The sequence below is a fragment of the Macrosteles quadrilineatus genome, unplaced genomic scaffold, assembly GCF_028750875.1.
Source record: "Macrosteles quadrilineatus isolate MER2022 unplaced genomic scaffold, UCM_ALF_1.0 Scaffold_6__1_contigs__length_79288215, whole genome shotgun sequence".
Lineage (NCBI taxonomy): Eukaryota > Metazoa > Arthropoda > Insecta > Hemiptera > Cicadellidae > Macrosteles > Macrosteles quadrilineatus.
In genome coordinates, this window is record NW_026542599.1 from 76,310,605 (window position 1) to 76,338,592 (window position 27,988).

Here is a 27,988-nt window from a genome sequence, read left to right on the forward strand (position 1 = left end):
AATTTTAGTGTATTTATGTAAATGTTAGGTTTATTAAATACACATATTCCGGTTATACTTTTTAACGTGAGACATGTTCAAAATTTTCATAATGTGCTGTTTTACTTTCAAGGGGTTTTTTTTTGTTTTAATTTATTTAGAGTCTAAAATACTTCTCATAGGTGCGGAACGGTGTTTCGAAAGGAGTTGATCGGAAATATCTGTATGTACCCCAAATATTAAAATAGCTACACTATTTTACGTTACACCACTTTATAATTTTAAGTAGAAACCATAAAAAATTAATTGAGTAATTAGTCAAGTTTTTGCAGACTGACACAAAATTGCTCTTGGTTCTTAATTTGCATTAAGAATTTTATAATTTATCCATTAGTTAAAGAATCAAATGAACCCTCAGATGAAAAATTTTATAAAACTATCTTCCACAGAAGGATCTTACATATTTGTGAGTGTATAACGCATTTTAGCAGTTTCCGTAAATATATGATTTCAAATCTCATGTCAAAATTTACTTTAAAGATCATTCTTCGGCAATCTTAGAAGCCTTAAGCAAGGCCCAGCTTATATTTTACTGTTGTCCGCTTTTATGTCGTAGATGGTTTTAATTGTAGATGATTTGTAATAAAAGGTTGGCTAGGGGCTGGGGCCGTTCCCTTTCATCAAATAAAAATACATTTATAACGTAGAAAAACGCACTTGTGAATATTTACCTTCATTTGAATATGAATAACGTCAATGAATGAAGATGTGAAATGAAATAAGATGATCGCTAGCTAGAATTAGTCCCTCAATATTTTAACAATGAACTTAAAAGTTCATATTGTGTTCATCCGGTACAATATAACTAATCGATAAAACTATCGATTCTTTCAAATCGGCTTGTGACTCATTCAGCTATCTTATGTAAGTGTCACATTATAAACCTATGTGATTGGTTCTTAAGCATTTACAGTTTTTTTAGACTTTGGATATGGTGCATTAAAACTACGAGGTTACTTTATCCTTTTTTCTTTCATTACTAGATTATTTATATGTGTTGTAACACTTTCTCAATTGTCCTTACTTATAAATCACGTCGGCCTAAAATTTCCATTTTCACCGTCAGGGTTTTCACTGTTCAAGATAAATGTGCAATGTCCCACTCAGGGATAAGATAGTTGCATAATTCTCCACTAAACTCTCTCAGCGCCACCTCCCTGTCTCCCAACACGTGTTTGCTATCGACTTAACTTTCAAGATATCTCAGTGGCCAAAGACAAAGTATGATGATTACAGAACACCAGCTGAACACCAGCTGATAGCCATTACAAAGGATGTACCACGAGTAGAAAAGGTGTTTAGAAGGTGATCATAGACTTCTGAGATTCGTTGACTTAGGAAATATAAATTATACTTCTCATCCTAAAATCAGAGGGTTTGCTTATGAGTTTAATGTAGGTTACGATTGAGCGCACTGGTGTGTGACATGTTCTTCTTTTGCAGGGGAGATTCAACTAGTTGTTTTCCTCACGGAAAATTAATGGAAATTGGTAACCTTATATGGGATAACAAATATTTAGGGAGTATAGATTCCTCCGTAGAATTTAAGTGATTATTCGACACATATGAAGCTAAATTCGAATTACCAAAAAAAAGAAACTAAAATTAAAGTAAAGAACTGCAAAAAATGATTCTTGGGAATATAATTTTGTAAGTACGGAATCACAGTAGACATGATAACATCGCTACAGGGTTATTACTAATTTATACGGGCACGTGCACAGATAGCCTGTATAATAGAGAGCATCACGCACTATCATGCACGCAATTGGACTCGGAATACTGGAACAACTGGCTCCGGTGTCAAATAGATGTAAAATAAAATCCACCCGTTAACACGACTGAAAAACACACTAAATTTAGCCTATGTTTATAACTAATACAGAAAATCTGCTATTTAAATAATTGTTTGTGTACCGACGTTATAAACTATCTATCACGTACAAGGATTGTATCGGAAGGGTTTGCGTTATACGTTTCTTAAAAATATCCGTTCTTTTTTTGTAACTATACAGTTCTTGGTCAGTTTAAAGTCTGCTTTGTTCAGTTACACTTAAAATATGTCTAATGAAGTACAAACGGTCACTCAAAGACAATTTTCTTTCAATTCATGTTTAAAAATTATATAGTTTCATATTAAAAGGTATTTGTTTGAATTTCCCCCTGAACTATGAAGGTACAACCTTTTCCTGCCAAAATGCAAGACGAATTTGGATATTCACAGATCTTCAATTAAAATACTTTTTTTTTAAATATAACACTTTCCTTTGTATTTTTATGTCCAAAAACGACCTAGAATACACAAGTAAATCTTCACACGGGAAATCGGTTATCTATCCATGTACGTAAGATAACAAAACTTTTAAAATTTTAGGGCATTAAAACCAAATATAACAGTCAACACTGGTTTTGTAATCTAGTAAAATGTATACAAGCGTTTACAAATAAGATCGTCAAGGTAAATAAAATACCAAGATTTTGTTCCTAAAAACTATATTTTCTCAGGTTCAACAAACTTTAAGATCAAGATCACAATTTAAAAAGTAGCATATGCACGTACTTGATCAAATCGTAGCCTTTAACTTTATTGTAGTAACTGAAAGTAATAGTTGAAAGGAAAAGTTGTTTCATATGATCCAAAGCAACCATTGAAACTGTAGATAGAGATCACTACAATCTTCTAGTACAACGGAAAGATGTGGATCGATGAAAGTCAGTTAAGGAAAGCACTTTGCTCTCTAATTGGAGCCTGCACGATAGACTAACACGAAGATTCTCATAACACAACTACATTAAAACAATGTCTGCCAAAACGTTATCCATTAAATACGTTAAGGCAATGCAATGTCACTCTAAGAAAATTCAGATTGTGACATTCTGCTTTATAATTGCAGTCTGCATGACAGTAACACGAAGGTTCTAATTGCATTTCGTTTATACTGTACAACCAACACCTTTCTCACAAAGGCACGTATTTTCAGGTGAGAATGAGTTAATCGTGAATGTTTATTCAATTAAACTTTAAATTTTTTACCTATTATGATAATTTTGTTCTTCAGCCAGGATAATTGATTAAAATCCCAGTAAATAACCCAACACATTTTTAGTCCGATTTTGAAACATCAACACTAATCTCTTTTATAGCTACGTTATTTAAAAATCAATACCACAAGGCAAAATGAATACAGTATTACTAGGAAACCCTACTAGGGAATTCGAGTTAAGAAACTATTAGTATCCAGGATAAATAATGTGAAGTAAATAAATATAGGCATATAGGCCTAATATGGATGCTTATTTGATGATCACTGGTATTTTACCACCACTAAAATTAAAACGCAACCAAAAGTTGATACCTTTGTGGGAGTTTTCTAGTACATTTATATACTTACATGTAAAAAGGCCAGGTCAGTTCTATCCTTCTATTCAAAAATGTTTCAAATATGACATTCAGAAGAGAAATGTTTTCTTCTAACACGGTTAAAATTTTACCCAAATCACGTTAAACCCATTGATTCATATAGCGTTGCGAATAAATAAAACAAATTGTTATCAGCATTTGTTCAAATTATTCCCTTATGTTTGGATATTTAATTACCATTGGTGTTGTTTACTTGTATTGAACACTTGAAACTCGATCAGATTGTTAAATAGGTATTTTTAAGATTGAAATAGAAAAGAAAAATATAAACTGGAATACAAATTGCCACAATACCGGTTGCCAAGGAAGCTAATCATTTCGCAATAACAAAGGAAATAGAGAGAGAAACTTTACCCGATTGTTTGTACTTCTATCGAACCTGTTTGTTGCATTTCTACTTTGTACCTTTCAAAGCAGCTGAATTCAAATGTTTTCTCAAAAGTTACCTCAAGCAAACTTCCTTGAGATAAAGGTTAGATTTCTTATTAAAGTTCAATTATTCGATTTAATTGACTCAACGAATATAAAGTTATCATTTACAAAGATTTTATAAAATTTTGTTCACAAATATTATGACAAATAAGGCATTGGTTGTCCAAAAAACCCCTTTTACACTAAAGAGTTAAGTTGTAGACAAAAAATGGAAATTATTTCATTCACATTTTTATTTCTCATGACATTTTATTTTCTTCCCCGTAGCCTTGGATAGTTTGCGACCTTCAAGAGCTGCACTGTGCTACTTACTACACGTACGTTGTGTATTACAAATTAGCGACATGTCGTATCTCCTGGTGTAGCAAGGATATTTGTTTTTGGTTGTGGGTTGGGTTGTGGCCAATCTATTGTGGTTGTCGTAGAGGTTGATTGGGGTTTTGAGGTGGTTATGGCTGTTGTTGATGTTAAGCAACACTAATACCACTTGCTGAAAGACTAATATCTACTGTAATGTGTATTTTCCTATGCAGACGTGCTACAATTTTACCTACCTTTTACCATACATCCTCTTAATGCTGATGACTAATTCCTAAAGGACTGAAATGTAGTAGAATTGTAGGTACTCTAAGCAGAAAAGCTACTGTTACCCACCTATTACCAACTCCCTATTGATCCAGATTGGAAGCTGTACAGAAGAATAAGGATAAAGAGGATACAAGCTTATGGGACAACCGTATGCTATCAGCTCTGGTATGTTGGGGTGGACAAATACTTGTGACGAACAGGGAAGAGCCTGAATGGTGAGCTTTGTTGCGGAAATTCCTATCGCACATGGTCTTCCTCCACCGTGAGCGTTGTAGTTAATGAGATCGAGGAGGGTAAAGGGGAGTCATTGCCCTAGACACCAACACTAGCACCAGACACCACTTAAATGTACCATTAAATGTTGCCTCTGTATCTAACTTCACTGTGGAAGCTGACTTAAGACGTTAATGTAGTTCCGACGCAGAAATTACCTTTTTCCGTGAAGGACTGAAGTAGTGTTCCTCTCCCTGTTACCAACTCCGCTTGTTCCAGGCCGGCAGCTGAGCACCTCCACCTTGAAAGACTCCAGTCTGCTGTGCCGCCACCTCTCCAAGTCCGCCTCAGAGTTGAGTCGTCGCGGCGACATCCACCTGGAGACGGCGGGGGCAGACGCCTCCACTCCGGGCCCGGGGGCGGCACAGTCCGCCTCCAACGTACACAACCACGTCAGCGTCGTACAGAAGACGCACTACTTCTTCAGCACGCTCAAGGTTAGGCCTCGGAGGTAAACGGATGTCTTGCGGACTAGCCGATAATGTAGACAATGCACTTTGCTGATATAGTATAATAATATTGTATAATACCGAATATGTAGAGTTTGGTTTGAAGTTGAAATGTTCTATATAATTTCTTCTTACTGTATCCATTGGATTACATGTTTACTAAGGTGAAACCCGTCCAAATTGACGGTTTCCCTTGAGATTTCACGCAAATTCAGTAAACTGCAATAGATAGAGTGGTTGAGGTAATTGTTGTGAGTTACCTTGAACATTAAACTTTTCAATGAACGGAGGTAAACATAATGACGACGATTGAGTAGCTTACACAGTTTTGTTGATAAATTTGTTGAATACAATATTTTAAATCCGTTCATCAGCAACAGGTTGCCCAAAAGGTTTGTGGAATATTTAGATTGTTTCATGTTCAGGAGCTAAATAAAAAATATACAGTGTCGTAAAATTGGCATTGACATTGATTATTGTAAACACAACTTTGTCTTATCAGTTTGAACGCATTATTTCTTATGCTGCAAAGGATAACCTTTTGATTACTGTATCAGTTGGATCACAATAACTAACCCTTTTATCTTATTTAAAAATAAATATTCACCATTAAGAAAATGCAAAAGTATTTTCTCATGTATTTACGACTATATCCTCTCTACTATGATTAGCATAATTGATCTGATGAAAGATAAACATTACCTCCAGGTATAAGCCTCCGTGTAATAAGGGACACACGCCAATGAAGGGTAGTTATATCATGTTTACCTTACTTTAGAGATAAACACAGGGTTGTTTGTGGTCTTGGGTTACACAGGCTACAAGTTACAATGATCGACAGAAATGCATGTTGGATAACCGCGTGGTCCGGTCTGCAATCGAATCTCTCATTAGGTATTATACGGATTATTCCGGTTCGAAACCAAATTGTCGCATCTATTTATTTGAAAATAAATCGTTCTTGTAGAAGTATTTTTTATTCACATAGTACTAAAATTAATATAAGGATACCCCAAAATAGAAGTCTGGGTTATATTTTATTTTATAGGATACAGTGTTGGTAAAAAATATAAGGTGGTCCGTTAGAATTTTAATTGTGTTAACTACTAGAGTTGATTTGTTTATAGGTAAACAGTAGACTCCTTTATAACCTGACTGATGTGAAACCCAATCCGTGGTTTGACTAATAAATAGACAGATGATCCAGTGGCAATATTTCGCTAACTACTTCATGAAAAAAGTTACCAGTATTTGCGTGCGCATTGCGATCTCAAAACACTTTTAGGTCGATTTAACCTTATCTAAATATTCTAAAAAGTCCATTTTTTTCTCTCGTGATAAACGCGTGTTACCGATTTACACTCATTGTACGCGTAAAAAACATCCCTATAAAAAACATCATTACAGTAATACGTTTACTATTAAACACACTTGGGTTGAAAACAAAATGATTTAACTCTCACGAATATAATGATCCATCTTGGAATAAAATAAATCAAAAATACGTAAGGAAAATAACGCTAACTACAAAGCCTGCGACGCACCGACAACTATATAACGTATTTAATTTATAGAACTGTTTTACTACTAAGCCAAATCTTACACATTTAGGCCTACTCATCGTGATGGCAAATGTTCAGTCGAAATAATGGAATAACCCCTGAAATAAAATGAAGGAGAAAATTTATTCCAATAAATGTGAGGAACTAAATCACGGGCGAACATCTTATCGAGACATCCCTGACTAGAAGTGGTCTACTGTAGTTAGTTTTTAAGACAACGGACGCAGATTAAACTCTTAGGGTTGCAATTTACTTAATAGAATTACAAGCAGTAGACCAGATTGTAGCGTAGTTGGATCGTCGCAATGTGTACTTGGGAACTAACGAGTTGACAACCTTCAGAAGGTTTTCAGTGAAAAGGTCACAAGTTAAAAACTCAAGGAAATAACAATTTAATATTTCTAAAAGTATATTATTTACTTAGTCTGGCAAATAAATATAAGGGTGTGCTTCAAGTTATCATTATTGATCTATAGAAAATACATCAATTTTACAGACCTACATCAAGGTTCGCAAATATGCTTATATCCAACCCGGTTTTTATGAATGACTAACCCCTACTGTATTAATCAGGAGTGACATTATTCTTGGTAGTGTAAATATTTCAATTTTAAGTAAACCATTAATAGACTTACACGAGTGTTTGTTTGGTTACTAGCAAGCTTATGTATGAAATCAGACATTCTAACGTAGGGAATTTTTACACAGGCAAGGAACGTTTCAAAAACAGTTGTGGTATATTTCATGTTATTAAATATCACAGATATTTCACTACATGACTGCCACTGACAAGGTTTAGCTAGATCTAATGGAACTTCCCCAACTCTGTTGCCGTCATGTTCGATCATGTCTGTTCATGTCCGTTCAAGTCTGTTCTTGTCTGGTCACATTTGATTTAGCTTCCGAACGAAACGCCCTGACGTCAATACAGACATACTGCATTTTTGCTTAAAATATTGAGGTTTACATAAATTACGAAACGTACTGATTCCCATAGTGCTTTTTAAATAATTGAAATACACAATCGTTAACGTACATTATGTCCTTTTTAGTACGTGCCCCCCACCCTCCAATTAGAAGCACATCAACGTCAATTTCATAGAGATCTTTTACTGAAAATGTAAAGTTTTTCGAGTATTATTTATTCACGTGGGAAAAAAGTGGCTTTTTCCGAATTCAGCTTCGCCTTAAAATTAGATGTTTCAAAGCTAGCAAGCTGTGATGAGTGAGGTGAAATAACAAGTTAGCCAGGCTGTATCGCGTGAACATCAGCAACTTTGCTCAGCTATCAGCTGTTGACTGGCTTGATCTTGTAGGGATATCCGCTCTCTCACATCCGTTTAGAAGTTGACTTCGCTTCTACAGTGATGACGTTTGGAATTATATGAAAGGCATCAGAAGTTGAAATACCAACAAACGTAATTTAAAACATTTATACCAGCGACCACAGAATTAAAAACCGATTGTCATAAACACAGGAATTTTCTCTACAAAAAGGGGACTTTTGTAAATGCTCCCATCCACCTCTGGTTAACAGGTTCAGTTCAGCCGTCACACACTTCTGTATGTAACGTGTCTCACCGCTTGGGAGTGAGTGTTACATTCTTTTAAATGGAAAATTGGAAAGTAAAACAAAGATTGTAAGTGGTTTCCTAGGAAACAAAAAATAAATCAGTTTGTAAATTATCCTCATTGCACCAGGAGCAAAAATTCGACAATCTTCTTCAAACAAATTTTAGCAAATTTCGTAATAATTGTTTATCATGGATAAAGCAGGAAAAGCTGGGTTGAAGAATACCACGACAAACTTGGTACCCAAGCCCACCAGGATGCCTTATATAAACTTTGTGCAAGCATTTCGCAACTCGCACCTGGGGGAGTTCAGTCCCAAGGAGATGATAAGGGAGGCGGCTGCGGCGTGGAGGTCTCTCAGCGACAGTGATAAGAAGCCGTTTGTGGATCTGGCTGCCAAACAGCCGCGTCAGAAGAAAGTCAAGCGGCTTAGAAGACGCAGAACTGACAGTGAATACTCCTACTACTAGTGCCTTGGTGATTTTGTGTAAATTCTATGTGAATGTATGTGTGACTTGTTGAAGCTAAATTAAAAATATTTCTTCTTTCATGTAATCATTTGTGAGTTTACTTTTCATTTGAACCTACTTTTGTGCAAGCTAACAGGTATTTCTTATGGTAAAGTACTTTATGACTGTGATAATGTTTACTAGTTCGGGAAACTGTAAAAAGAATAGGTAAAATCCATGATAAATCCTGGGGTGACATGGGTTCAAAAAGGTTGTAAAGGAACAAGCGGACAATTCCCTACTCTCCGGCGAAACGAGCATTACAGAACATTACAGTGGATATTTATAGGCATGCACTGTGGATGCGTTACTCCCTGGTGTGGATTAACGTCCAAACGAGTGAGTACTACGACTATCCGCAGTACTGTCCTGAAAATGAGACCAATTCGTATATACCAAGGCAAAAACTCCAGTTAGAGAGTACCGTTTTGAATTTTGTTAAAACAATTATCATCTGTTTAATGTATTGTTGCCTGCAAACATTGTGTTTTAGTCTATGGTTTAAGTATATGAAATATAATTTAAAAATACATTTGTTCGTATTGTATTTGATTTAATTTCGAAATGCTGGGCTAGCTAATCATTAGTATAGTTGGTAATATCTTTAATAAAAGCAAATTTATTTATGTGGAAAAGTTAACCTATGAAATTCAAATAAAAACAAAACATTACCTATGTTTTTGTAAAATTCCTAAATCTAATTTTTTTTATTAGTCTAAAGTGATACCGTTAGGGTTTGAGATTTGATAATACAGTTATTACTACAGTTTATTTTGTTTTCTGAGTGAGCTTAAGTGCAGCTGTAGAAACGTTAAATTTCATTTACTGTGTATTTTCAAGTGTACACTATTTTTTATGTAAATCAGATAGCAATACTTTTTTGAATTAAACATGAGTAAGGGACGTTTTGATTAAAAAAATATTAAATGCCGTTTATTAATATGAAACTTTTATTCTACTACTGAACAAGTATAATCCGCTCTCTATAAGCCTATTTGTTGGAGATAGAGCATATGAAATCTGTATAATCATTTTACTGCAAGACTCGAAAAAACGCAAGCAAGGAACAACGATTGCAAACTATAAAGTTCTACACCTCTAGAAACCTATCACACTATATTTTACCTGAAAACATAAAATTTCAAAGGTATCCAAATAGCTGCACATAGAGAGCGAGGCAAACAGTAGGGGAATGCAACACGTTTTTCCCTGATCGTACTAATGGTAAATTCTCCTTTGCACTGGAATTGGTGAGCATTCGGTGTTTTAGTTTTATGTCTGTTTGGATTTTAAGGAAACGCGTTTATTTACACACGTAATTGAATACTAAATTAACTGCATCAAGAATAGTTTGCGCTGCAAGAGCTATGTTAGAAAATACAATTATTTTAAATAGTATTTTAATGGTCAGTCTCCTGCTTTGCAGAGTTATCATTATTGAAAAAAATATTGTTGAAAATCATCCGAAAAGTAGCATTAATTAATTGGTTGTAAAAGGTAAAACAACTATATATACTTTCCCGCTCTAGTTTTGCCATACTATATACTCTCCAGAGATTTTCAACTCAAAACGCAATGCAGTAAGCATATGCAACAGCTATGTGAAGCATGTACTCGTAAAACAGTTGGCAACACTGGCTGTAAATAATTGTACATCAGCTGTTGTAGTGTTGTGGTTGGCAACCGTGAATACGACTTCGTAAAACATTTGGCTGTTGTTGTAGGCCTATTGATGGTTGAGTAGTAAAATAGTGTGTTTTACTTTAGTTAGCTGTGTTGCCAGCTTAGTGGTTATCGTATCGGACTTTATGTGGGGGGAAAGGGTTCGACTCCTGTGGTATCCAGAAAACGTGGGGGATTTGCACGGATTTCATTTGAAAGGATCTTAAGATTGTTAATGCAAATGCCCCTGGTGTAGAGTTAAAAAGAATAAAATTAATGAGAGTGTTGTATCAGTAATTAACATTGTTTGTTGAAAATAGCTAAGATAATTTCGTAAATCGATAATGTACTCCCACACAAAAAACATGCAAAACATGCAAAGTAAGTAGCAAAAATTTGTATCCGTGTTGTTTTACAGGTACACGACCTAGCCTAGCTATTACGTGCAAACTAGTATGTGCATTAGACAGAAAACTGAATTACTCCATAGTAAATAAATACTTAAAAAAACTAGGCAAAAAGTAATAAAATATTAACAAATGCAAGTGGAGGTTCCCCTTAGCCTCCATAGGTTACCTGTGGAGGCCAGGGGTGCAGATAAAATCGTTGATCACGGTCATGCTCTGCTATACTTTAGTTTATAGGTTTATGTTTGCCAAGGACAAGAGGGTTGAACAATCATCATTTGTATAAAACCTATCTGTGTTTGGCAGGATAGATCTGGGGATCTCGGGGACTAAAGACCTACTCTACCACTACTAGCTCACTCCCGATATAGCTTGAAGGTATAATAACGCAATGTGTAACATTTTTTCAAGAAACCCCCCTTCTTGAAATCGCCCTCATTTAATTTCACAACAGGTGACTCCTTCACCTTCCCCAAGACCTTGTGCCTGACCTGTGTTAACACCCTGTTGTAGGAGAGATGGTCCCGTGGTCGCAGCAGGGAGCGGAGGCGGCGGCGCGACGTGGGGGCGGCGGGTGGCTCGGGGGCGGTAGAGGAGAGCCACAGTACCGACTACGCCGCCGACAACAGCAGCGAACACAGCAGCTCTGTGACGCCTCTCACACAGTCTCCGAGACATCGACATCTCGGGTCTCCGCCTCCGGGTGAGTTGTCTTCTTCACATCCTAGGACGCTAGGGTCTAACTACTTCAGGCTAGAGCTAGAGGTAGTCCATTGTGGAGTTGTCATATAAGTAAGATTGGATAGATTTAAACCCAAGACCTCTGAGACCAAAGCCTCGCAATAGACCATCACGTATCGAAGACAGTGTTTTTATCTCCACCTAAGTTTCTTATGTTTTTCACATTTTTGGAAGCTAGGATTTAATACGGAATCGTTTTACGTGTAAAGTAAGGCATTATGGATGCCATACTAAATTATACATCTCATCTATGTTGTAACCAATCTTCTTTTCAAAAAGAACATAGTATAATAAGTCTACAGAGTAAACTACTTTCTAAAACAATATTTTCATTCTAAATAAAGTAACCCTTAGTTACTGTGCTAGCAACTAGTTACTCAGATTGAACCATAAGGCCTAAAAGATCGTATATAAAGACCTTAACACGGTTGAACCTAAGAAACCAAACTACTAGTAAACTACTGCAACAATGAATTACGATGCACAGGTATTAAAACAAATTTGTATACATAAAAATTTAGAGAGGAAACAACATTTGTAAATTCAGTTTGGCGAAACAATTATGAAAGAACAAAACAGTTTGTGAAGCTTACGTTTAATACTGAAGTACTCATTCCGTCTGAATGGACCAGCTGAAGCCAACCTTTTTCTCAAAGAGAACATTAAACTAAGCTCTTACAGTATGTGCTTTCATTGATGTTATATTTTCCGTAATTAATTTTGTAAGCTAATTAGTTTTGGTCGTAAGTCCATAAAGCTGTAACTTTGCATTTGGTAACGAACTAAGAAAATACACAACTATTTTGATTTTCACAACTGAAACAAATGAAATCCGAAATGTAGAAGTAAAATGTTTAGTTTTTAAAATAAAAATGGTGAACAAACTTATGATTTCAAAGAGAACTGTAAGAGTTAACTTGTTTCTCTGTTGTTTGAGAACTTGAGACCCTTAAGTTTAAATTAAATTAAGAGTTACATATGACATAAAGACTTCTAATTAAAGTTGCAAATCAAATTTACTGTACATTCCTGTAGCAAACACCTTTGAAACTGCTCCCTGTTAAAAATGTATGTCCCTAGGAGAGTTAAGGATTTCCAGCACTTTCGACTTTCTTTGAATCCATTATTCATCTTCCTGACTTTGTTTTCCCAACTAGTGTCTCTTCAACTTCGACTTTGAAATCAAAGTGTTTTGTCTCCTGGTGGAGTATGTTTTTCACCTCCTAAACGTTGTTTATTTTGTATAAGAAATAATCGACGATTTAATATTTCTATTGACAGTGGTAAAAACCTACTTCAAAGTTTGATAATGTGTACTTTTATTTTGTTAACTGATTATTAATCAACTGCTACAAAATAAGATTAGAACCAGTTTTTAATTTTTATGCCTGTTTATTTTTTTATTTGATTTTTAAATTCTTAAATCAAAGTAGTTTAAAATTGTAATCTATATATACTTATTAGTTGCATATTTTAGGGGCAGATTTTATTTCTCTAGCTAATTAAATTCCTAAAATTATATACTAGGTCGTAAATATGTTAGGCCACGTTCAAATAACCTGAGACGTTTAAAAACTTGATCAATTACAGTTATTAATATAATCATAGAGCAAGCAACTAAGGGGTTTATCTATGATATAATCTTGATTGTTGCTCTAATATTCACAACAAAGGCTGCTACAATTCTTATCTGGCGCCACTTAAGACATAAAAACCGACAGAGACATGGTTTGTTCCAGTTTTCTTATGCCGAAATAAAAAAAAACTTAAAACTGTATTAATTCCTTTTTATTATTGCAATACATCCAAACATATTCACTTAATCGGTATGGCAATATCCAACTGAACGTAATATTCAAAACTGCAGTAGTAGAACATAACATAACCTCATTCAATGCAGCTGTTTCCACCATTGTGTTATTTGTAGACCTTTACACTGACTGTACTCCATCGACTTGTGGTGGAATTGCTTCATTGCAAATGTGGTGAGAAGTCACTTAGATAAAACGTACATGTTTTAATAGTACTGCTAACATATTTATTTTGTTTTTAATTTTAAATTTGCGATATTGCTTGTGTTTATTAGTAAATTTAATACGCGTTCTGTGGGATTGAAACGTAACTTTATTTTGCGTTATACTCCATAAAACAACTTATGAAAGTGCCAAGGAGATAAAATAGTTGTTTACCAACTTTAAGAAGAGCCAGCTGGAAACGAAAAACCTTATTCGCTTTGTTAACCAAATTCGATGTTAAAATAGGTCCAGTTTAAAGTTATACTAGTGTACCTGTTGCTCGAATTCGAGCAATTGCGAAGCATTACAGGCGACTCAAAGATTATGGAAAAACTCACGATCTACACAACAGTTAGATATAATCAAAATCTTTTGTAAATATCTTATCTTTTTTCAAAAAGCTGATCTTGTATTTTTAGTGTTTTTAGTGTAAAAAAAAAACATTATTTCTATTTCTTTTACTTGGTTGTGTTCTATGACTTTTTCTATGTTTCCATTGTTTGCAAATTGGTTATTTAAATGATTGCTCAAGAAATGTAGCACAGTGTTAATTCAGTTTTATTTTTAGCCTATATCAAATTGTCCAGGATTTCTCGCTCTTTTCCATTGTAATAAATACACCAACCCAAGTTTTGTCTACAGATGCAATATGCCAAAGAATATCACCTACGTACAATCTCCAAGAAGTGGTAAAAACGGCAGAAACCAACCAATACAATAGATATAAGTTAACTCCATAAGAAATAATTTTAAGAGTTACTGTGATATTAGGATTTTCCACTGATTTGGTAATAGAACATTATATTGCAAAACATGACACGATGCAGAAGAAAATCAATTTTAAAATCAGAAAAATCCATTGCAAATACTGTACTTCATTTTGACAAATTCAATAAATCACAATTTGAATATTAACAGCTGTTGCATTAGAAAGTAGTGTAGAATTATGCATATGGTAATGTAAACAAATCTGAAGAGGCAACTTTAAAGGCTTCTGGGGCAGAGCCCCAAAGGTATTTACCTCTTTCCTCTTTTGATGGCTCATCTACAGACCAAGACCTTTCTTTAGAGACCCCTACTAAGTTTCTACGCCCAGCCGTTCTTTCAAATTAGCTGTGACAAAAACCCCGTTTTCCTCCATAAGAATAACATGGGATGGGAATTTAAAGGCCACGGGGGCAGAGCCCCAAGGGAAATCACCATGTTTCTCTTTTGATTGCTCATCTACAGAACAACACCTTTCTTTAGACACCCCTACCGAGTTTCTACGCCCAGCCGTTCTCTCAAAATAGCTGTGACAAAGAAAAACAGTTTCAAATTAATATATAGATAATCGTATTACTATTCGAATTTTTTTTTACATTTTTTTATAATGCACTAACTAAAATAAATCTATCTCTATAATTGTTTGGAATTTGATGTTTATACATTTCTATACTTTGATCACAAATCTTTTATTGGTTGGCGAAGTAATATCATATGTGTTTTTCTGCCTTCGAACGACCGAGAAGATTAAATTATTGTTCATATCGATAGTAATAACTTCTAAATTATCTTTAATCGAGGTGCAGTACGACTAAGTATGTAGTTCATCATACGGGACAAGTGTTAGACTATTTCTCAAATTCATAACTCGTCTTAGACTTTATCATTATAGTTGAGCTTGACAGTCAAGTTTAGGGGAAACCATAATCTTTGACCACCCAGAAGAATATGACCCTTTTATCTAGGTTTACTGCAAGTAAATGTCAAGCGTTAAATTTACCAGCTAACCCACATACCCACTATAAAAAACTATTATCATAATTTATTTTATTCCCCATTCTCAATATATCTAGGATTTTAATTTTCGTATAACAGTACTTTTAATGTTAAAGTTCCCTTTTAGCGAATTTCCCATATAGGGAATAAGCTATTACCGTAGTACTCATGGTAAGACCTGGACCCGGGACCGATTTTTTTTCGTTTTGAGGTCCCTAGAGGCCAAAAACACCATCCGTTCAAATTCATATCTATATATATATATATATATATATATATATATATATATGTGTGTGTGTGTGTGTCCGTTAGCGCGATAACTCGAGCAAAAATGATCCGATTTTGATGAAATTTGGTACAAACGTGTAAACCTACGTTTATTCGAACGAGTTCGCGAACCAGCATGATCGGACCATGGGAACGGGGGTTTATGGGGGCTTTTATGGAGTAAAAATGGGTTTTTCCCATTTTTGACCCAAAAACATAAAATTTTGCAATTTCTTTCTAAACTATTTTGTAGAGCTTAAAAAAAACAAATAATTTAGTATATTGAAGCGTTAGAATGCGCCTAATAGTCACGGAGAAAATTCCAAAAAATTGTAAATTTCAAATTTCCATGTTATTCTTATGGAGAATAAGTAAACTGTTGTAGTTTGCTTATTTATTAACATATTTTGCCCAAATTTGGAAAATGTTTTTATTACTTACCAACTATTAACATTTTACATAAATAACACTTTTACCCTCCCTGTTGCAGCAAACCTAAGTATGTTTTAAACTGATTCTTTTTAAATAGGGAATAAATGTGATATTTTTAAGGAGACATTTTAGTGTAAATCCATTCAGGGAAATGGAAATTCGCTTAGTCTGCAGGTTTGCTGCGGCGGGGGTATTTATCAAATAAGTGAGGGATTGGGTAACCTAGAATGAATAACAAACCCCTTTTGCGGGCTTTATGCGTTTTTAGAGTATACGCTGTATGTATTTATATTTATACATAGGCCTTGTGGTAAAACATTGATATTTTTGTAGATTTAGGGTATAAAAACTCCAAGGTGTATTTTGCTAATAGTTGAAATAGAAATCAACTCCCATAACGAAACTCAAGGTTATTTTGTAGATCTTTCAATATTTCTTATCCTAGTTTAATTTTGTTTGGGGCCAGTTGAGTGTTTAAAAAGGAAATTCTAAGGACCGTATCCGAATTGAGTTCTTTACTTTCGTTATTTATAATAAAGTAAATATCACAATATATTTTGTTATAACATAGAGTTTGCAGTATTACCTTAATTTATATTTAGTTAGGAAAAAGTCCAATAGTTATCTATACTCGTACATCGGTAAATCAAACTAATATTTTTACTTATATTTATCAACAACTGGGTATGTACTTGTAACACATTAACATTAAAATGTACTCATCCGTTACGCCCCAATGAACTTATCCCAATGGTGTTTTAGAATTACTTCCATTACGGTGATTTACGAATAAATTAACTGTTTCGATTGAAACCGATAATAGAAACTGGGTAAATTGTTTCCTAAATCCATCCAAGATCAAGGCCGATCGTTCCACATAGTTTATTACCAGTTTATCGTCTCCAGCCAACGTCACTCGGCGCTTTGCCAGCTGTTTATTGTCAGCTGTTTGTGGTATACGGCAAGTGACGTAATGGACAGCACTTGCAGCCATCAACTTGCCGTCTCTACTGTCCTCGTCTATACATTGCTATAAACTAGCAACTATTATTGTTAATTCACCATGTTTCTCTTTTGATGGCTCATCTACAGACCAAGACCTTTCTTTAGACACCTCTACCGAGTTTCTACACCCAGCCATTCTCTCAAAATAGCTATGACAAAGAAAAACAGTTTCAAATTAATATATAGATAATGTAAACATTTAATTTTGAAAGTCTCAGTAGACCTTTGAATACAATTTTAATATTAACAGCTGGTTCATTAAAAGAAGTGTAAAATTATCCATATGGTCGAAATGTAAACAACATTGCAGAGTGAACTTTAAAGGCCTCTGGGGCAGAGCCCCAAGGAAATTTACCTCGTTTCTCTTTTGAGGGCTCACCTACAGACCAATACCTTTCTTTAGACACCCCTACCAAGTTTCTACGCCTAGCCGTTCTCTCAAATTAGCTGTGACAAAAACCTCGTTTTCCTCCATAAGAATAACATGGTATGGGAATTTAAAGGCCACTGGGGCAGAGCCCCGAGGGAATTCTCCTTGTTTCTCTTTTGATGGCTCATCTACAGACCAGGACCTTTCTTTTGACACCTCTACTGAGTTTTTATACCCAGCCGTTCTCTCAAAATAGCTGTCACAAAGAAAAACAGTTTCAAATTAATATATAGATACTATACCAGCTCTTCCCTCGTATAGCTACGTGGTACATACGTCTATGTAAACAAGCAATGTCTGTGTTAAAAATTACCTGCATTTTTAAAATAAACAAAATACAACACCCAAATTTTTAAAATTACTGCTGACATAGAAGGAGTGTCTATTTCAATTTCTCGTTTTTATTCACAACATAAAGACATTGTTGTTACTTCCGTAGCTAGTAACAAACGTTAAAAACTTGTACCTCTATTATTTCGCTCGGGTATTTGTTTCGGACGAGAAAAGAGATGAAACAAGAGCAGCATCGCACGAGTGAACAAACAAAGATGAATCAAAGTTGACCTTTCTGCTGCGATCCATCGGGAGCAACTCAGTTTCTGACTCTGTGTCGAATAATTAAACAGCTGATGTTTCTTTCAGTAATGTTTATTGTTGGAATTTCCCCTGTAGGGAACAAGATATTATGTACTATTGGCTATACTGGCGCAGTAGTATAGTTTGTCGCCGCCGTTTTTTGTGGCGCGGGGTTTTTGGGCCAACTCCCCGCCTTATGCCTAATTGCTAGTACATCTACCATTCTCCTTTCTAGTTGATGTATTATATTTGTATCTTATCTATATATTAGGTGTATGAGTTGTTTAATATTGTCAGTTTAGTTTGTCGGTGCTGTTTTTTGGGACAGTTCCCCGCCCCATGCCTAATTGCTAGTACATCTACCATTCCCCCTTTCAGCTGATATATTATATTTCTATCTTATCTATATTAGTTGTATGAGTTGTTAAATATTGCCATTCTCTTTTTAATGTTATTCCAACTATATTGTATAAATACCTCTTACCTTTAGTGTCATCCGTATGAAATAATATTTAAAATTTTCTTAATTTTTAGATGTATTATTGTTTTTATCAAAAGTTGGAACCTATATAATGTACTTAAATTTTAACAATTTTGCTGTATCTTTTGATATTTTTGAGATACAAGTGATTTTAAGTCTTGCTACAAGAAAATACTCTGAAATTAAAAATTAATTTAAAATAGCTTACAACCTTGTAAATTGAAGACACTAATACAAGACCTACTTAGTTGGAATATAGTTAGATTTCAAATTTAAGAACAAAAGATTTTTATAGTTACAGAGGACCTTTACAAGGAAATAAAATGTGACTTGAATTTTTTTTATACCTCTGGTTATAGTAAAGATATTGTCAAAGCAAAACATCTCTATAGACTTATATTATTTGATCCGTCTTGAAACTGTGCAAGATTACTATGAGAATGTTGCAAGAATTAAATCTACAAATCATCACCTTCAAACCTTAACTAGGGATAAAAAGTACTACATTTTCATGATGTTAAGAGGTTTATTGTACAATATGACATCAATAATATTACAAATTTGTTACTAGAATACATATGAGTTTTTACATCAACTCTGAAATTTGTCCCCTCGAGTCATAAACATCAAGTGAATGTGCTATACAATAACAAATACATTTATTATATTAAATTGTAACATGAACTATTTATAATATTACTTTTGTGTTATCATTATAATAGACAAATCACGACAACTTTGCAATGTAAATCTGAGAGTCAATTATCATGATGAGCTACAACTTTTAATCTAAATGGAAAAGTTATTCAAACATACATATATACAAAAGTACAATACTGTACGACAAGAAAATAAAAATAATATTTGCTACTTGTTTTTACCCTATTTGTGTTATTTATGAAAATCAATCATGGAATTTCTGGATTGATTAAATGAAATACGATTTCTTGTTTGAATAATAATATACATGTTTGTGTACTTTTATACAAGTAAAATTAGTGATGTTTTATGCTAAAAATGTTTAATAATGTCATCGAACATAACAATTGACTGTGTCCTGTTACTTTGATGTGAATTAGTTACTTAAATTTTACACATTTCACATAATTTGTACACAAATTTCACACATTTCATGTAATATAACAACTAACTTTGACCGTGATGTGAATTTATGTAAAAATATTTTACTCAAATTTCACACATTTTACACAATTTATACAAAAATTTTACACACTTCACACAATGTAACAACTAACTGTAACTTTGACGTGAATTTGCGTGAAAAATTTACTCAAATTTCACACAATTTTTATACAAATTTTATGTTACGTAACAACTAGCTGTGACTGTGATGTAAATTTGTGTCATTTAACACAATGTATCGACTAACTGCGACTATGATGTAAATTCGTCATACAATTTTACAGCTATTAACAGATGAATGGTAGCTTGTTTGTACATATAAAAATAAAAATATTTGTTAATCTGGAATAATCTAAATTGGCTATTAGAATAGAATTATATTACAATATTTACAATGTACATAAACCGAAATAAAATCTCAATATACACAGTGCCTGTTTACACGTAATTCTACTTTTTTAACATTTGAAAATGTATGCCCACTTCCCTTTAACTGGTACTCTCGCATTTCATTCTTGATTTTGTCTAATTCACTATCAACTAACTCTTTTAAATTACTAGAATTATAAAATCCCTTGTTTTTTGTTTTTAGGTTTATAGTCACCACATCGTCTCCATTTAAATACTCCACTTCTACTAGTAAATTGGCTTTAAAAGAGCCAAGTGTTTCTAAGCATTGCTGGAAAGTATTTACTATTTCTGGTTTTATATTGTAAAGAAACTCTTCTAAATTTGTGGATGATTCAGGATATGCAGCAAATGTTTTTACCCTACACCTAAATGTGCAGGGTATTTCCTGGAACAATGATCTGGACATTTTATCTTCTTTTTTTTCTATAACAAATAAAAACAAAAATGTATTTTAACCTAACACAATATCTGATATGATAGCAAAATCATACCCCAGGTTAGAGCAATAAAAACGCGTACTTTTGCATATGAGCTTAAACTATACATTATATAAAGAAATGCCTGTTTTATTATCCCCCCCCCCTCCCTCCCTTATTTTAGGTGGGATATGTTACAATGATGATAAAAGATTTAAAAGATTTACAAATTTACAATTGACCCCCTCTTTTTTTTTACTCATTTTCTCTTCTGGCCTCTGACTCCTCTTCTTCTATTTTCTTCTTTTCCTCTTCAATCCTCTTGTCTCCGAAGGGGAGGGTGTGTATCCCGTCAGAGCAGAGGAAACGTTTGGGATCGTGACATCGTAGAGCGGTTTTAAATCCTGTAACAGTAGTGATTTGCATTCTACTGCTTGAAATACGTGTAAAAGGGAGCTTCATTTCAAAATTCCCTCGAGACATCAAACTTTGGAAGTAGTCGTCAAAGGTAACATGTTTTCGCAACATCGATTTTTGCGCCCCCTTAGCCTTCATACCGTAAACCACTATTTGTCCTGTCTCCAGTATCAATTTCTTCTTGCTATACACTTTGGAGCACAGCCCTATATATTCTACTGGCAAATCTCCAGCAGCTTCGTCCTTCGCCAGGCCCAAACCAAAACGTCTCCCAGCCTGGTACAAAATATGATTCTTAGGGTAGTTGGATGTGTCAAGCCCGGTGAAGATTGGACTATTTTTTAGGTCCTGGTACAAGTCTTGTGTATATATGTGTGATAATATGCTGTCGGTATCACTGTACCCCATTCTAATTTTATTTCCATACATGGGTTTCAAATAGTCATAATAAAAGGAATACATTATAGTTTTACTGATGTCTAATATAGCAACACCCATGTATATTGGAGTATTAAATATAATTTTGGGTTTATGCATGACGAAGACTAGGGTGTCCTCTGACACAGCATAAAACTCTTTAAATAGTCTACTTCTTGAGAACTTGTCCACTTGTTGATTGGTCTTCGCAATCTTAATATTAACACGATCATCAAGTTTCATTATAGATCTGCCAAATGCGGAATTTGAAAACCCTTTGTAAAAGTCTTCTTCAAATTTGTTTTTAGATTGTTTACGCATCTCTGTATTCAAAAGGATGAATTTCTCACACCATTTTGATTGCTTGAATTTTAGGATCCTGTGTACATGTTTGAGAACAAGGCCATGTTTCATAGCCAGCTGTAGACTAGTATGGTGCAGTACATAGTTGGTCTTGTCACGAACAGTGGCCATGAGCCACATATTACCGTCCTCGTTTTCTTCTTGAGTCGGAAGAAAAGGGTAGTCCCCGTGTGCTTCGTGGAGATGTTCAGGGTATTCTATGGTCACTTCTAAAAATGCTCCAAATTCTGAATCCTCGCCAGCTTCTAAGATGCCTTCCAATTCGTCAATGTCAGCCCATTCAAATCCTCCATAAGGAAGGGGTTGGCACATGGCTGTGGCGTATAGCGAGTTCATATCTATGTTGTATATGTATGATGATGCCTCCTCCTTATTATATAACTCCCCCATGTAATAATTGTTGGCTTTACAATACTTTAGGGGTGCCGTTACAAATCCACCTCTCATCCCCCTTCTGCAGAAGTCGTGCATCTCTCTGCTAGTTAGCAACTCGAGCCGTACATCAGTAATTTTTAGCATGGCGTCAAATGCGAGACCTGGAGCGGTGAAATAATATGCAGGGTCCAAACCATAAGTCGAGTGTACAATCTTCCTAAAGTTTTGGAAAACATCTCCTAGGATAATCACATCTGTCCGTAAATATAGCATTGTATATTCTTCAAGGTTAGCAATATTAAAGTGTGACCACACCTTGCAGGCATGTTCATACTCTTCTGAACTTAACTCTTCATCTGTCAAGGAGTTGTGGAATGCTTCAATTGGTGGGAGTGATGTCTCACTTAATTTTGACATGTCTGTTAGATAATTATAAGGATAGACACCCTTCCTTATTATAAGGTTGAAGTCTTCCTCGCTAGGAAAAAACTTCCTACAAATTTTCTTTTGATCATTTTGTAGGTTATTACATAATTCGCTAAGACTGCGAGGCATAAACTTAAAAGAGTCTACGAAACGGAGTTCCATCTTTCCCACAGTCTTAGAAAACGATGTGAATTTATCGTTAGTGTTTGGTACGACTTTCACTTGTCCGAGGTACGGTATTATGAATGCCGAATCGTACCGCGCTAGGTTAGCCACCACTACTGGAATGTGTTTTTGATCTCTATAAAAAAGATTACAGATCCTGTGACAACATCCACGATATTGGCCTGTCAAATGATTATGATCAATTGATTTTGGGTTGTTAAGTGTAAATTCGCCCTTGCCACAAACATGGCAGGTTGTGCAGTTATCAAATTGTCGCTGTTGTTCCTCTGTTAATACAGGTATCTGTTTAATCCTATTGCTGTAGAGAATAGATTCAATTTCCTGAACATCGTCCATAAGCATAGACAATATTTTTTGTGGCGCATCCAATCCGCAGTATTCTCGAAGAGGTTTAGTATACTGTCCCTCTTCATCCAGTAGTAAGTAAGATGCAGCAAAAGGGCAATGTTTTTGAAGAATGGTAGTGTTACCAGTTGAAACTTGTGGCACATTTAAAGCCTCAAAATCTAAATAAGCAATAAATCTAATCATTTTCTGTCTATTGTAGTTTTGAAATTTCATATGAGCCTTATCTCCAATAGGCATTTCGAATTTAGTGGGGTTATCAGGATCGCAAGTAGGTTTGTGCCTATCTAACTGTTGTACAGCAGTCAGTCCAGTTCTATCGTAAAACCGCTGCCCACATCTTCTACAAACGCAAGCCCGCCGATGTAAATTTCCAAGTTGTAGTCCAACGAGAGCGTCAAAGTCTTTAATGTAGTGGAATGTACCATTTACATACAATAAGTCTATGTTGTTGTCCAAGCTGTCCTTGGGTGGGTTCCATGGGAGTATTTGACCGGCATGTATAAAGAAAATAGATAGGCTACAATTATTTCTTGCTTCAAACTGCGCAATAAAATCATTGTCCGGTCTCAAAACGGGGAAAGTGATATCGCTCCAGTCATATTCATTTTCAAATTCAAAGGCTTTTGTGGGGTCTTCTTGAGAAAATTTACACAATAAAGCAAATTTAAAAGATATGTTTTTGTGTTGAACCGGAGTTAGAATTATATTTGGATTTTTTAGAATGTTGTTGCCGGTACAGGTCTCATCCATGTGTTCTTCTAATTTAGTATTTTCAGTGAAAAGTGCGTCGCAATTAGGACAGCAATATTTATTGTTCACTTTATGGTGTGTGTCTTTTAAATGCTCTTTGTAGGATTTAAGTGTAGAGAATATGGTTTCACACATTTCTTCCAAACATTTATACTGACGCTTAGCCTTTTTGTTGCAAGTTCTGGTGTGTCTTAAATATGTGTCATGACGCGGAAATATATGTTTGCAAATGGGACATTTATGCTCATCAGTCTTCTTTATATGATTGACTTTAAAATGTCGTGTTAAATTCTTCTTGTTAGAATACGTCTTTCCACAGCCTGGGAATGTACAAGGAAAACTTTTACCCGAATGGTAATCTTTAATATGATCATTTAAACGATGCCTTTCATTAAAATGCTTCACAATCCTGAGAGTAAAACAAATGGTACAGTCATGGCCCCCACATTTAATTGTGGGCCCTGTTACCAGGATCTGGCTCGGGCCCCCCTACCAACCGGGGGGTCGGGGGGGTATGGAATACCCCCCAGCGTAGAGGGGGGGTCCGGGGGTCCCCCCCGGGAAAATGTTGAAAATGTCATGTATTTTAGTGAGTTTTTAAGGCAATCTAGGTATTAAATTTGTGAGTGGTAAATGGCACTTTTGCAGCCTTTTTTAAGGAAGAAAAGAGTTCTTCAATGAGTTTTATAAGACTTAAAATTACAGGAATTCAGCAATTAAAACTATTATATCAATACACAAAAGCTCCATGCCTATTAATATTTTGTCCTTTTTTTTCCCTGTAAGAGGGTTTGGCTATCTTAACTGCTATAATTGTACTTTGTAATATGGAGCAGGAAAAAACTTACGTAAATTGAGTTTAACAGCTTACACCAATGAAATCATATTTTATTCAGTGACAATTTTCATCAAGAATTTTAACAATACTACATTTTTTGGGAGTGGATGCCTGAGCTGCTGAACTTGCGCCGAGTAGTCACGGAGAAAAACAAATGTGCACGAGTAATGCCGAGAATGACCGATGCTATCCAATCCATGCAATTTTTAAGTTTGTGTCAAATAACCTAGATTGCAATAATTATTAATTGAAATATTCCATACATAAAAGTGCAACCGGGACCAAATGTTGATAAAACAGGACAAATAAGCGTCCCGAGAGGATTTGTCGGGACGGACCAGTCCCCCTAAAACGGGACGTCTGGTCACCTTAGCTATGGTACATAGTACATGTCAATTTTTCAATGCTTTACAAATTTTATTTTAACTTATAACTATAAGGATTCATTCTTGAAACTATCAGTTCAATTATAAAACCAAACTTTGTTTATTATGGGGGGAATGAGGTAGGAGTGGCTAGGCGCCTGGCGGGAGGAAGGGGTAGAGGGAGTTTGTGGAGCCGGCCACTGGGGCCCGAGCTGGCTGTTCTGCTGTTGTTTAGTACATACGCACCTACGCACCTATAGAATTTAAATATAAACTTCCTTAGAATCAAGAATTAATACATTTTAAATTATTTAACTTTGTTTTTTGTAAAATATTTAAATATTATTTTTTATCTTCAATGTATGAGCTGTAAAGTGATCTTCAATGGGGAAAAAAATAAAAAACAAATGGGTAGGCCCGGGCCCCCTGAGGGCCCGGGCCCTGTGACTAGAGTTGCGCCAGCCCCACCCTTGTGGGGGCCATGGGTACAGTAAAACCTGTCTGGGTGAGATTCTTTAAAATGTGATTCTAATTCGTTCGGCGTTGAGAATATGTAATTTGGGCAGAGGTTACACTCAATTTGGGCTGTACTCGTTGACGCCATGACGTTCTCAATACCTGTGACCAAACAAACAAAAAAATACTAATATTTTGATATCAAAATGTATATTTTACTAGGCATTATTAATTTATACACGACTATACAACACGATACTAAGTATTTAACAGCGAGAACTCTAATATTTAGAACCATAAACACGACAGATAGTAGGACCCCGAGTCAACATCCTGATAACTCTTACTTTCAACAACGAGTTTGTAGCTACAAGGTCGACAGCCTTGGCAGACTCTTTGGCACAGACATACTCGCGACCGTCATTTAAGAAGGACCACCGACATTTGATAACTGTTATGGAGCCATACTCTGTTGTGCTGTTAAATAATAATTTAGAGAAATGTATTGCAACATTTTACAGAGAATTAAATCATCTTAGACAGTTATTAATAAATTACTATGAGACATAAGTCCCTAAAAAGCTCAAAATGTAAAACATCATATTTTAATATTCAAACAAATTAAGAATCAAACTATTTATATTATTTGTACAACTTGACAAATAAATAATGCTTAAAAAGTCTCTCTGTTGTTATCTATTTGTTCTTTATGCATCAGATCGTGATGAAACTTTAGGAAAGTGAATTAGTACTAAACAAAACAAACAGTTTTAAAGCCAAATGGATTAATATTTTTATGGTTTTAGATTTCCATTTAGCAGTTGTCGAAGTCAGTATATTGACAGTTGACACAAAGCACAATTATAGATAACCGTTATCCCTAGTTTTAATATAGTGTACAATGCATTGCAGAGTTAACTGGCTAAAAAGAAAACCAACCGCATGTATTGAATACTGACTTGTAAATATAGCACAATCAAATTATATAGAACATTTTATGTTACTTCTAAATTTCTATTAAAATTTTGGGAATGCCTCTATATTTCCGGCCGTCACAGGATAGAGACCTTTAATTTAAGACGTCTCCCGTTGTTCTACGCCCACAATTTTGACGCAAAGAATCAGCTATAGGTAAAGATGTCTCGACAGAATACAGAAAAAAAGACTATAAAGTGAAATAGTAAAAGATTTTAACTTACCTAGCAGCAGCTATAAAACCATCCAACTGGAATGCTAGGGCAAAACGTGAGATGTCACATAATCTGAAATATTAACAAAATAAATTAGAATTGACTGAAAGCTTAAAATGTAAAACAACATATTTAATATTCAAACAAAATAAGAATCAAATTATTTATTTATCAAGATGTACAAATAAATAATGCTTTAAAAGTATCTCTGTTATTATCTATTTGTTCTTTATGCATCAGATCGTGATGAAACTTTAGCTAATTATTACTATACAAAACAAGCAGTTTTATTAGCCAAATTAAGTAATATTTTTATGATTTTAGGGTTTCATTTGTCAGCTGTCAAAGCCAATATATAGACAGTAGACTCAAAGCACAATTATAGATAACCGTTATCCCTGGTTTTAATATAGTGTACAATACATTGAAGAGTTAACTGGCTAAGAAGAAAACCAACTGTGCATATTAAATACTGACCTGCAAATATAGCATGTTCAACTTTATTAATGGCTTCCAATTCTTTATGGAGAACATTTTACGCTACATCTAAATTTCTGTAAAAATTTTAAAAATCACTCTATTTTCTTCCTGACACAGAATAGAGAGCATTTTGAGTCCTCCCCCATTGTTTTACACCCACAATTTGACATAAAGAATCACCATACATAATTAATATATAGATGTCTCGACAAAATGTAGAAAAAAGAGTACATAGTGAAATAATAAAATATATATATACTTACATAGAAGTGGCAGCTACAGCTACAAAACCATCCAACTGGGATGTTGCGGTAAAACGTAAGATGTCACATAGTCTGAAATATTAACAAAATAAATTAGAATTGACTTCTTGAAATATTATCATTTTCTCTAACTGATAAAAAATCTAGGGTAAAAATACACACGAGCAGTAAAAAAAAAAAGAGACCTTTAGAGAAATATATAATCTTGTATGTTAAGCATTGACTTTAAATAGAGAAGGACCCAGCCATATGAACCTTTTCCCCTTGTCTTATCTAGTAGGATTTAAAGTGATAACTCTACATGTCAGAAGCTTGAACAATTCTCATTGAATTGGCAATCTAGTGTGTTAACAGCTGTAAACACTACCCTTTGCACTGTGAAACTAATAAAAAAAAAGTCAGACAAGTTTTTATTGTGAGAGGATGGAGAGTCTCCTTCTGTATTTAAAGTCAGTGAAGTAAGCTTAACAAACAATTATTTGGGAACAAAATAGAAATTGAATTGAAAGAGCATTGTCATTC

The 27,988-nt window shown here is 34.6% G+C and overlaps 1 protein-coding gene across 1 annotated transcript in view; it reads left to right on the plus strand.

Annotated features, from left to right (window-relative positions):
- LOC128997651 (multiple C2 and transmembrane domain-containing protein-like) overlaps positions 1–27,988 on the plus strand; it is a 166,586-nt gene that overhangs the window by 94,957 nt on the left and 43,641 nt on the right. The window contains exons 2-3 of the mRNA XM_054423290.1: positions 4,973–5,190; positions 11,428–11,617. Coding sequence (XP_054279265.1) covers positions 4,973–5,190; positions 11,428–11,617 — 408 coding nt within the window. The remainder of the gene's footprint in view (positions 1–4,972; positions 5,191–11,427; positions 11,618–27,988) is intronic.